This window comes from Lampetra planeri, chromosome 4 (genome assembly GCF_965212315.1).
Source record: "Lampetra planeri chromosome 4, kcLamPlan1.2.h2, whole genome shotgun sequence".
Lineage (NCBI taxonomy): Eukaryota > Metazoa > Chordata > Hyperoartia > Petromyzontiformes > Petromyzontidae > Lampetra > Lampetra planeri.
This window is the reverse complement of record NC_136110.1, coordinates 6,191,327-6,204,264: the sequence shown is the minus strand read 5'-3', so window position 1 is coordinate 6,204,264 and position 12,938 is coordinate 6,191,327. Positions and strand designations below refer to the sequence as shown.

The 12,938-nt window shown below is 44.6% G+C and overlaps 1 protein-coding gene across 1 annotated transcript; it reads right to left on the bottom strand.

Annotated features, from left to right (window-relative positions):
- Positions 1-330: 330 nt before the first annotated feature.
- LOC144717490 (potassium channel subfamily K member 18-like) lies at positions 331-12,423 on the bottom strand. Its single transcript, XM_078592859.1, has 4 exons — positions 12,284-12,423; positions 9,633-9,919; positions 5,922-6,062; positions 331-4,278 (listed from the first exon to the last, which is right to left on the bottom strand). Exons 1-4 carry the CDS (start codon positions 12,421-12,423, stop codon positions 3,566-3,568), a joined length of 1,281 nt encoding a protein of 426 aa, XP_078448985.1. The 3' UTR covers positions 331-3,565.
- Between the last annotated feature and the right edge of the window lie 515 nt (positions 12,424-12,938).

Sequence of the window (12,938 nt, the reverse complement as noted above, 5' to 3'; positions counted from 1 at the left end):
CATAGATCTCCGATGACTTTTCCAGCTGGTGTTATCTGGCGTATGCTGGGAGCTGTTTCTGAATCAGCTCCCGACGAAGCCCCCAGCGTGTGATTCATTTCCTGACGAAGCTCCCAGCACGTGGATTTAAACGTTGGACATCGTGCCTAACCACACTCGGTGGAACTTGAAAACACATCGGAGAGATAATGCCTTTGTTTAACAACCAGGTGAAAGCCGACAAATCTCTTTTGCAAGCGAGACACGGGTACCAACATTACTTTCGAAAACACGTTGCATATATATGCATGCACGTGTAAAACATATGTGCATAGATTTCTCATTGTCCATCATAAATTTTGTCTAATTTTTTTAAACTAAATTGATATATGCCAATTTACAATACTTTGTTGAATGCTAAAATTTCGGTCCTGTTACAGGCATAACATCTCTCCACATTAGACCTTTTCACATACACACCCCACTGATTTCCAATGACCCTTGCACGTTTCGCTCAACAGGCCATTGAACATTGTGATTGATTATTGCCAATGTGCATCATGAGTAAAGGCTTACATAAGAGTATTGAGATTGGTGGGAGGCTTGTAGCCGTATCGAATTAAAATGGGGGTTTTCTCTGTAATTTATCCTTATTATTTAAAGCGCGGTTATCTCTCAACGGATCACCGTGTATCTACTTTTCTTTCTGTTTTTTTTACATTCAATTAGGCAACAATGAAATGAATGACTTTTACGGGAAGTTATTGTTTGCCATTTCAAATGGCTCCATCCATCACCGAATTAAGTGAATGATATCCCCAGTAGCAGCAGCAATCAGCCACCACGTGAATCCATGTCGGCCAGGTTACCTTCGGACAACATTCCTTGGGACACGTGTGCTCACTGGCCACGTAATTGCTGATTCATCACAGCGATACACATGCCGATTCATCACGGGCGATATCACAACGACACATTCCGCTGCTTCTGACGCGGTTGTCCGGATTGACCACCTTGAATGTGAAATTGCAGTTGATGCTCTGCATCTACATCTACATCATCAGCCACACGAAGAGAAGAAGATTGCCGAGTCGACGGGATATGTCTTCAAAACCGAAACCCACGAAAACATGTGGCAACAAAGGCGAGTGCTGGGAACAGACACATATTAGAACATCACAGAGATTATAACGTCAATAAACACCCCTCCCGCCTCCATCATGCTGTCTCATTTCTATTTTTTTTTATATTTGTAGAAAGCATGCTTCTGACCAAATCCCTCGGAATGAGGCTGACTGAACTTGTCAGATATCGGACGCTGAGCCTGGTGGATTTTTCTGGGTGACCACCAAGCATAAAACAGGTGTTATAGGCTGCTGCATGGCTGCATTGGAAGCACAGAGCAGTGCAGCAAAAATGTATTGTGCCACTGTGCTATACTTCAATGTATCTCTGCCTTCAATCTAAATCGTCGGTGAACTCAACTCCATTTGGCCTTGGCAGGCTATGTTTTCGATACATCAACGAAGCCAGTATACACCCAACTTAAATCAGTACGATACTTCTCACTCTCACCATAAGTCATATCCGGGACTGAAGCCAGAATTGAACTTGTCTGACCTAGACAATGCATCAACTTGGTCTCGACCTTAAATAATACCTCTTCTGCCACCGGCGCGGGTGAAATTCCTCCCGTTGCCCTTCAGTTGGTGGCCGACCAAAATCTTGAAACCTCTCGCCCACATTTGTTAACCCCGTCCGTCAGCGAAGCCATACTTCCTCTCTCGTGCTTCTCTCTACGTGCCCAGAGTGACTCGAACTTTGGTTCTAGGATCATTTCGTGTTGCTGCTCCCCTTTCGTGAAACGGGCTCGCTTCATGTTTTCGGGAAAATATTTCTCCCATCACCGGCCCTCGTTTAAATTCCTCACTTGATTTCAAATACCATTTTTACTTGCACATGTGATAAGCATGCTTTACATAACTCGTTTTTTTTTCACATATATAGATTATTGTTGTTGTTGTTCCTCCTGTCCCGTAAAGTGTTGCCCTTGATTGTATGTCTTTCGAATGTTGAAGCGACCTACCTCGTATATAAAAAAAAAAAAATTCATTCTTGTCATCCTGTCTTGTTATTTGCTGCTAACGACTGTAGCATCTCTCGTCAGGTACTCTGTGGGTCTGTCTTGAAAAGCAGCCCGCATCACCAAATAAAACCGAGCGAAACTCAGCCTGCGTTTGTTAGCAGTGTGACGCAAGGTCGAACAGCCCCCCACGAGATGCACGGTCACGTGGTGGGAGGCTCTCATCCAGCAGTGGATTGACAAAATGACTGCACACGGTACACAGGAAGCACTGCCATGTTACCAACCTTCTCTCGTGAACCATTGAATTTGGGGACATACTTGCCATTCATCAAATATAGCCCGTAAATAAATCACTACATCGAAGTAACGTGTGCGATTGGAACAATTGTTGCGAATAACTTGTGATTATGTATGCTTTCATATATAAATTCAAACAATTCCACGTGAATTACATGCTATGAGAGAAAAAAATCATGCGATTACAGTACGTATGTGTATTGTGATGGGAGAAAAAGATTTGGTAAAATGGAATTTACTTTTTATAAACGGGATTAAAAGACGTGAGCACGTCATAAGGTCACACCAATAATTCTGCATTCCGCATACCTGTCAACCCATACGATTTACCCGTATTCTTGTTTCAACACGGGCAAATTTAGTTTTTGTCTATGTGTTTGTGTTTCTCCCTTGCAATGGGACTTTATAGGATGAACGTTGAGATTTATAACGGCACGGGGTGACCAATAAGGTCTCAATTGGTCTGTACGAAGGTAGGCACTGATAAGGGATTGACAGGTATGATTATGTGCAAGTGCAAGTTAATGTAAACATTCGTGTCGCTAAAAACCAATTAGTTACATGACCTACGAGAGAAAGAAAAAAACACATTTCCATGAAGTTCTGACTTTTCACGCAAACCGTGTCGCGTCACGCACTACGGAATACTCACTCGCAATGTGGGCGTGAGCGGTGTGAGGACCTACAGGGGCCATTTGTGCTTTCGTATACGTTCACTAAAATCATGACGCTTCACATTATTAATGCATTAAATAGGCCCGTAATGCATACATGTACACCCACCATGCAACGCCGTTGACAACTAAAAACGTCGGCTATGCCGTAAAGAAGCATTCTCCTGTCAAAACCACCCAAGTTCCCTTGCTGAGTGACGCAATGTAAATGCAGCTCACTTTCTGAAAGCAACGTCTCTGATAATGAGCATTGCATAATATTGGGCAAAACCCAAATATATATTTACGGGATTTAAGGGCAACAAACAAAACCAGCATAACCCTGATACTTAATGAGTGTGTCAAACGCAGGCAATGACCAAATCACAAATAATTCATTATATCGCCTCTACGTTCATGCATTCACTTGGTAGTATTGAGTAGGAATATTCAAAGAAGGTAGGAAGGCATATCGGTTTTGTTGTTGTTGTTGTTGTTTTTGAAAGTCCGCTCAGGATGTAGGCAGCGGTGGCGGCGGCATCGACGGCGCCTATCTGGCACATTTCACGCAGTCTCTTAGTCTCTGGCGCGGGATGCTGATGCGGCCGTAGAGTGCAAAGATGCGGTCCTGCGTGAGCTTGAACCCCATGGAGATGATGGCCATGCCGATGATGATGTAAATGGACGTAAGCATGAAGAAGTTGGGATGCTTTGGCACGATGTCGCCTAGGCCGATGGTGGTCATTGTCACGAAGACGAAGTAGAACGCGTCCAGGTAGCTCCATTCCTCCCAGCAGGGCAGGAGGAAGGTCCCGAACATCAGGTAGACGAAGACGATCAGGAAAATGAGCGTGAAGGGAACGTCCAAGTCCTTGACTTCTCTGTCGGCTTCCGGGACATCAGCGCCCTCGGAGACGCTGACCGTGGACGGCAACTCCCTGCCGCCCTCCACGTCGCTGCCGGGGGATTTGAGGGGCATGTCCACCGCATCGTCCTCGCCCTCATGCCGGTGGCTGTCGTCGATTTTGGTGCGCGACCGCTGGAGATCGTTGCCCTCCGGCCCATCGCCGGGTGGGCGCTGCCGGCCGCACCGCGCCCCCGGCACGAGGCGGTGGCGGAAGGACGTGTAGATGGTGGTGAGCGTGCGCGCCAGCAGGTCTCCCACGTCGGCCAGCACCAGCAGCATGATGGGGATGCCGAAGGTGGCGTACACCATGCACATGATCTTGCCGCCGTCCGTGGAAGGCGCGATGTGCCCGTAGCCTGCCGGCGTTCAAAGAGGGGGTCCGGTGTTAATTGGCCATGGTGGAACGAACGTCGGTTCTGAGTGAAAAGCATTCGCGGTGATTTTACATTTCACGAGCAGGGGCAGATCTGGGAGGGGGAGGTCAACGTGACGGCCGTTAAGTGCTCGCAACTGCAGAGGCCAGCGAAAAAATAAAGGAGGGTTTTTGGTTTACAATTATCATTTCAATATTACTGCTGCTGGGACGATGTCTATGAGTAAGAAGAGGGGGGTGGGGAGTGGGAGATACGGAGGATGCATGGGGGGGAGGTGGTCATTTATCCTCTGGTGGCCGGGCGGCAAATGTTCCTAAATCTGACCCCTGCGTTACGGCTGCGCACATCAATCCCACAGATTAATTGATGCTGATAATTAACGTTGAGGCTTGCTATTGTGATTTAATTTAGGGGAGTCGAGAGTAGGACCTGACTCCACATCTTGAGCACGCAATTCTCATTTGTGAACTGCATGGAAAAATCGAGTGGTTGCAACGAGTGGTGGGAACATTTCCAAAAAAGGACATTATGTAACAGTGCATCCAGAAATGAGACAGGTATGCATGTATATTTCTTAGGGCAATGTCCACTGTCATCAGTCCCATGTTCCACCAAAATCAATACAGTATTTTAAAGCGCCTGCACACATTCAGCAAGTAATTTGTGAAGTTGGGCAGTACAACCTGTACTCGAACACTTATTTCGTGTCTAATCCCATTTGACAGTGCTTTGTATTTTGGGCACAAAGTATTTACCAAGGTCTGTTACTTGATTAGATTTCAGCTGGATTTGGGCACACAAGGATTTATTGTTTAGTAACACAATTATGGCAGTAACTTCCACTTTAATTGCTTTTAAACATTGCTTAATTGGCTGTGATGCGAACAGCTTAGCTTTGCATTCTGAATTTGAGATTCTACTGAAATTAAGGAATAAGGGGCACTTCTCGAAAAGTATTTTTTTAGCAACTTAACAAAATTCTTCAATGTCACGACAAAGTATTAAGATGAAATGCAAAAACATATTCATATGTTACGTAATAGCCCACAGAACAAGTAGACAGACAAATATATATGTATTTAGGCAATGCATACTGTCTGTCCCACATACCACCAGCATCAATTTTCCAAAGTTGAAACATGCAATTAAATGCGCAAGCATATTCAGTTATTTGATTAGCAATGCCTGTTTTTGGTTTTAATCTATCTGTTCAGAACACTGAGTGTTATTCCTTCGTATGCATGCATTTTCTCCAACTGCTATAATTTTCTCCTGCATGAAGCCAAACAATTCATTAACGGAATTTGCCAAACATTCCATTGCAGAGTCCTTCTGAATGAAAAAAACAACAACACCCTTTACACTTGCAATTGGTAGAATTGTACCTTCAGAAGCAAAACTACGATGCTGCAAGATAAATTAAATCTACTCTGTAGGTTTTTGCAGTCATGCTGTGCAGCTCGTGTTTGTTTGGAGCGAAACAACAGACTTCACGATGACCAACAGCTGATGGCAACCAACAAACAACAAAAAACAAACATTTGGAGAACTGTATTTTGTTACAATTTCACTCAAGAGTTGCCTCCTTGAGCCCGAGCCATGAGCAGCCACTGGTCGTGCCGTACCTATGGTCGTGAAGATTGTGCAGCAGAAAAAGAGCGATCCCAGGAAATTCCACTTGATGGGCTTTTGCATGGTCAGATTGTAGAACTCTGCCAGGACAATGCTCAAGTAGTCGTGGTACTTGGTGCCATTCTCCATATCGCCTGCAAATGAATAATAATAATCAGAAACATTGACACCATTTGAAATGCAGCATCTTACACAAGAAGCCACAAGCACCAGGCACCATTGCTTGATGATTGATTTTCATGATTTACCATCCTTTGTAAATCCAGTGATGGATTGATTCCTCCCTACCCCATGTCGATAATTGGAGTTGTTTGACCAAACTTCACCACGATGGTCCACGCGGGTCGGTGAAGGTGGATTCAGATATCACCTGCGACTGATGTTAACAGTGGCTGAGAATCGAACTCCGGTCATAAAGTTCATAGTGCAGTGTGCTAACCACTGTGCCACTTCTCAATCCTATGGCGAAAAATAAAGTTTCACGGAATAAAATAATTGCATCAAGTCTAAGTAATAGATGGTGTTTTAACATCTTAACACCTGTTTTGTTGCCAGAAAAAATGAGGGAAAACCATATTATCCGAAGTAATATGAGTCTAATATCGCATCAAGTCACTTATTATTTTATATTTCATGCTAATAATGCTTGCAATCAACTGCACGTAAAAAAACTGTTTTTTATATGATATGTAACCGTTCAAGCCACTAGAGGCCGCCACATTGACAAGGTTAAAAACGAATAAATCCTCGATTTGAATGACGACTACAAATCACACTCATTTACTGAATCACAAAGGGCCCTTTTTCATTTTCTGCACTCTCACTGTCAGTGGCAGCTTGTGATCCCAGTGTAAGGGGCTAGCAGTGGCTTCAACGTCATCACTTCATCTACCAGAGGGGTACATGTAATCCACGCGACTTGCCATTAGCACTGGTGCATCGTAACAATGCTGAGTGGCACCCTCTCCTGTGCAGTTGGTTTGAGCTGGCCTGACTATGCTGATTGAGACACGAGGTCGTTGAGACTGGTCAAGAGTTTGCTTGTATTGAACTGACGCTGCTGGGATTATGCCCAACATTGTATTTTTTATGTGTGCATCGCGCGCTTTCAGATGCGCTTCTGCGGCCGTCTGGAACTCTCTTCCTTCCTATATTAGGAACCCACTGGAGCTATTTATTTATTTAGTTTCTCATGTGCACGGTGAGTTTTATTCTGGTTCTCCACTCGACTCCCACATGCCAAAACATCCCAGTGTGGGACCACGCTGAAGGAGAGTCGTGAGCCTCGTTCAGGCTTTCCTGGCTACATAGTGGGCATCATTGGTGGTCAATAATAACAACAGAGTGGTAGCCAAGCAATGGAATGCTTCCAATACAATATGCACCGAGCAGATGGAGCGATACAATCAGCTCATGAACAGCTGCTGGATGGATTGTTGCATCGCAAGATCATGAGAGATGGTGGTGGCTTGGGAAAGCCGTCCTCCAGCAGTGGATTAATCGTGGCTGATGATGATGTTGGTTCGTGACATTACAATGATTAGACAAACCACCTGCAGCTGTAACTTGAAACTGGGAAAGGTGAGGTGGTGTGTGTGTTTCTTCCTCCAACTGGGGTCATGAGACACCACCAGCCACTCATTATTGTGCATTTACATGAACATAATAATCAAGAAGCGTGACAATTGAAATAAAATAGCGAGTTGTGGCTATGATCACATTTTATGCATAAACTGTCTTCATGCACCAACTGGTGGAACATTCATTCTGTATATATCCTTGCATTACGAAAAAACAATTGTAACATCAAACCAGTAAAATAAAGCTCGTGCCATTCGAAAGATAAAGCTAAGCATGGACATAATTTGCCATCTATATTGAAATCCTACATAATATATCATCACCAGCTGTTCTCCATCCACCGTTTCACGAAGGCTGCCCTGGGCCCTGTAATTCACGGGAATTGTTCGATCACGCTTCACCGTCCCGGTCGGTGTGGGCTGGTGAAGGTAGTATACGAGCACCCGTGAACAGGTCAGATATCACTCGACACTGACATTCATCCTCTCCCGGAAACTTGGGTTACTGGGTTCATAGCGTCTTGCGCGAAAGCCACCACTGCTCCCCCGATACTGCTGACACAGCAACACTGACGATTATTGTTCTTGATACTTGCCTGCAAATCGCTATGTGTTTCTTGTGACTGTATTCTCATCATTATTTTTTTAATGCTAATTAAATAGACGCGAAAGCAATAGTTTTGCAATTCGTCTTACCAACTATGCATAGATAATCATAAAAAAAGTATTAAATTGTAACTCTCCCGCTACATTGAGCACTGAGAGCATTCTAAATCTAGCTGACTGTCGTGACTTCGGATGCTAACACACAAGACAGTCTTAATTCACTTCTGCCCAGCGTTGGCAGTGCTGCCACCGTGACGGCGTCAAATGTGGCATCGCAGATGAGAGCCGAGGACAAATATTATAGGCAGTGACAGCATTCACGTGTCGCTCAGGAAAGCTGCGTTAGCGTTGTGCACACGTGACATAAAATAAAAATAAGCATTGTATTGCAAAGCAGAAAAAGGGTGCAAGGATGTGTAAATGCAGTAGCTGTTGACACAACATAATTATGGGGAGGTAAACAAACACAAAATAACAACTCTCGGCATAGGCAATTATGCAGAAAGTGCATTACTTAAATCTGCACTCTGCTCCCGCATATTCACCACTGAGTCTTTACCAAAATTCCACATGCTTGGCTGATTAATTAGGTAGTCAATTTAGACTGCAGAATACAGAGTGCATATTTATAGCATTTGGGTGCAGCTGTGGCACAGTGGTTAGCACACTGTGATATGAACACGGCGACCCGAGTTTGTTTCCCGGGCACTGCCAACAACCCTAATTTCTTCTCACATGCCAAAGACCCATGAACGGAATTAGTTAAACACCCTAATACAAGACCCTCCTGAACAAGTGGGACTTTCCTGTGCAATAATAAATAAAATAAAACTAAGTGGCACTTTTCACTGGGAAACAAAGCCCCCACGTATTGGTACATTCCATTCTCTTATAAACGCCGCGTGTTTTCATAACGCGAATTGGATATAACGTGATTGAGTGAATAGAACTACATCGCGCGAGCTGGAATATGCGGTTTTATGGCTGCATCAGCGTAGCATCACACAAGGCAGTGGGATGCTGTTGGATGCTTCGAGATGCTACCCACGTGCCTCAGTGTTTTTTCAGACTGCATACGCATCTCACGTGCTATCGCGGACTGTGCTTTACCCCCTATATCATATTTTTTATACCGCGATTTCTTTCATACGAGGGTGTGCTATGAGTGCAACCACCACGTTACGGGTGAAAAGCCTGTATGGCGATAATTATGACCGTCACACGGTACAGTGGCTGCCCGTGGTGGTATTAACACGACCCACGCAATGACCCCACGCATGACCCCACGCAATGACCCCACGCAATGACCCCACGCAATGACCCCACGCAATGACCCCACGCATGCCCCCACGCAATGATCCCACGCATGACCCCAGGCATGACCCCACGCAATGACCCCACGCAATGACCCCACGCAATGACCCCATGCATGACCCCAGGCAATGACCCCACGCAATGACCCCACGCATGACCCCACGTGAGCGCGCAGACATCTGCACGGTGGGCCCTGGCACCGACCTGCCTGCGAGAGGCGGACGGTGTGGTTGACGATCTGGCTGACCAGCTTCTTCAGCTTGGTGTCCTCGCCCTTGTCCTTGTCGCCCTCGATCAAGGTGAAGGTGACGGCGCCCAGGAAGGCGTAGATCATGAGCAGGCCGGCCAGCAGCACGTGCGTGGAAAGGGCGGGCAGCACTTTCCGCAGACGCTCCACGTACGCAGCACAGCCCGCCTGCCTCTGCATGGCGCTCATGACCCTCCGCAAAGAGCCGCAAAGAGCCGCAAAGAGCCGCCTTGCTTTTGCAGGCCTACGTGACGAGAAGGCGCGATCAATCAGGAGGCGTTAGTCCATTGTTTATTGTGCATATGTATCCGCGTTCACTGTGAGTGTGCGTGAGGACGAATTAATTTTTGTTGTCTTCCTGTACCCCAATTGTGTTCAAATTTTGATGTCGGCATCGCGTCTTGAGACGGAGCTCTAGTAGAGCAGTGCATCACCATGTGGGTACGAGAAGGGCCCCTGAAAGAATAACTCATCAAAAGCCAGGATCACAAGAGTGGTCTGACCTCTGAGTCATCAGGTCACCTCGAAATATATATTTCTGCTATTAGAACAGATGACAATACAATTTTAGTTCTCTTTTTGGGGTGGACAATGCTTTACATGGAATTAATTTATAAAATCCTCTTGTAATTACATACGCAGAAGCGCACATGGATTTTTACTCATTACAATTCATTACGGATATTAGCAACACTTTAGAGCACATTTGGTGGTCTGAGCTAGATTTCTAATAATTGTACATGTTGTCTGCAACATATATTATCTACATCTACAATGTAGGTATATATATATACACAACTTTCACTCGTCCATAAAGGAAATAAGTCCCTGATATAAAACTGGTATTCTGTGGAATTATTGTGTAGACTGATGTACCGTGGGTATTAGTTAACATGTTCCTCTCCGGTCCATGTCAGTGCTATCTAACCGTTGTAATGCTGTTGTGGTATATTTATGAAAGCCACCTAATCTGTATACAGATCATTTGGCGATGGTGCGTTGTCACATCCTTCAATAACACTGTGGCCCCACGAGGGAAAAATACATAACAGGCGTCATGTCGGGGCAATGGTCTTGCACGTGCTATAAAGAAGGGTCATTGCGTGACGTGTCACCTATGCAATAGTTTTTTTTTAGGGCAATGTAACTAACAAACATGTCGAACTTTGTTTATATTATTACTTAGATATATATACACGAACAGTCCTTCCTTGGTCTTTTCAAGTATTTCCGAAATAACATTTTTTTTTTGCTCGTGTGGTTAGCGAACCCCACACAAGTTAGCGTTAATACATCTGCGTTTCCAGCTGCCGGTGTTACTTGAATGGAGCATGATTTGAGGGTGTTTCCCTCGATCTTGTTTACTACTTGGTGTCTGCATTGTTATGGGTTTTTCTTGCCGCTGTAACTTCTTTTTTTTTCACCAAGGTCATTCTTGTAAAACAGTTTAAGGCTGAATATGTCTTCCCATGTCGTCGAATCAAAACAATCAACAATGAATGTCCTCTGGACATGTCCCTCCCTCGCTCCAGCCAACCAGCCAGCAACCCATTTTTTTTCTAATATAGTATGATTAGATTAGTCAAAGAATATTGGAAAACAGAAAAGCAGGTGAATGGATGCAGTGTTAAAATATCTAGAAGAACATGCTTGGGGCCTGTCTTCCTTTTGTATGGCATTTGAAAATTAACTGACAAAAAAAAACACATTAAAAACTGCGTGTTGAGTCTGTCGATTCGTTCGATGGCATCCGGAGCTGCTTCATACCTCCTGTGGGTCAATCGTGTGATGAATCGATTGGACTTCACCACGTTCACAATCGGGTAGAAGGGTTGAATGAAGAATTGAGACGGAATCAGCAATGCTGGTTAAAGGAAGAAGAATCACGGCAAAATAATTAGTTGAGCTTCATTGTTGTTAATGAGCTGATAGAATGCACAGATTATGATGATAATTGAATAGTCAAATGACATGAGTTTAGTTTGTTTCACAGGGTGAGAAATCAAGAGACCCACATACAAAGAAGTAACCTGGGTCAGCAACATGACAAAGCACAACAATTATAAATACATGTCAGCACTTGTGCGAACAGAAATCAAACCAAAAAACAACCGCGTCACATGTGAACTACATACGTATTACTGTACTTATGGATGTGTCTTACAGTACTGGCGGCATTGTGTTCCAACTTTTTCAACGATTATCTATGGAACACAATTTGTCCACGGTACAGTGCTGTAATCACAGGCTGGTTGGAGATTAAGGTGTCATACATATTTAGTGTTGGCTTATGACCCACGGCATGTAAACATTGTCACAATTCATGGGACCTCCCATGCCAGTATCAAAATAAAAGAAGAGGTTTTACCCTTTCTGGCAATAAAACAGTTGTGTTAAGATGTTAAAACACCAAACTCAAACCTTTTGCAAGGAATCACATCTGCATTAACCACATGCAGACACGATTCTTTGCGCATTCGCCGCAAACATATCTGGTTAATGCAGACATGATTCCTTGCAAAAGGTTTCAGTTTGGTGTTTTAACATCTCAACGCAACTATTCGATTGCCAGAAAGGGTAAAGCATATTCTCATATTGTCACAATTACCAAACCAAAAATAATCCACTTACTGTGAACGGTGCTGTGGCGTAGCTCTGTAGCCCAAAGGCGGTCACAATTTCACCAGGGCCCACAGGCTGTGTGGCCCCAGGTGCCAGGGCCACGCAGAGCCAAAAGCCCCTTTTCATTCCTCAGGACCAGAGCCCATGCTACCCACACTAATGTCACTGAAGCAATGGCCTACTATTTATTGTCCATTTTGCTCAACTACCCCGCCCCCCAACCTGTGCTAGACAAAGTGGAAAGCGTGGTGCAGGATCGAGACTGACCTTCGTCTGGATTTCAAGGCTGTTGCTGCCCGTATTACTGGTGATGAACGCCAGACCCAAGCCCTCAGATAACCTTCAACTGGCTTTGTGTGCAAGATACATTATAATCCTGATATGTTACTGCCAGAATGACATGATATCTGTGTGAGCACCGACAGTGCTTCTGGAAATGAAAGGGGAACGATGCTCGTCTCGTCACAGCCCATTCATTACAATGTCAGGCGCAAAATATTAAACTTCGTAATTGCTGCCAGATCCAATGCCCTTGGCACTTAAAAAGAATACCAACGGCAAGCAATTATGAGATAGTTAAAGAAAATCCAATCGGTTAGGTTAACCTTCTCGGAGATGATACGAGTGTATGGAGTCCCCAA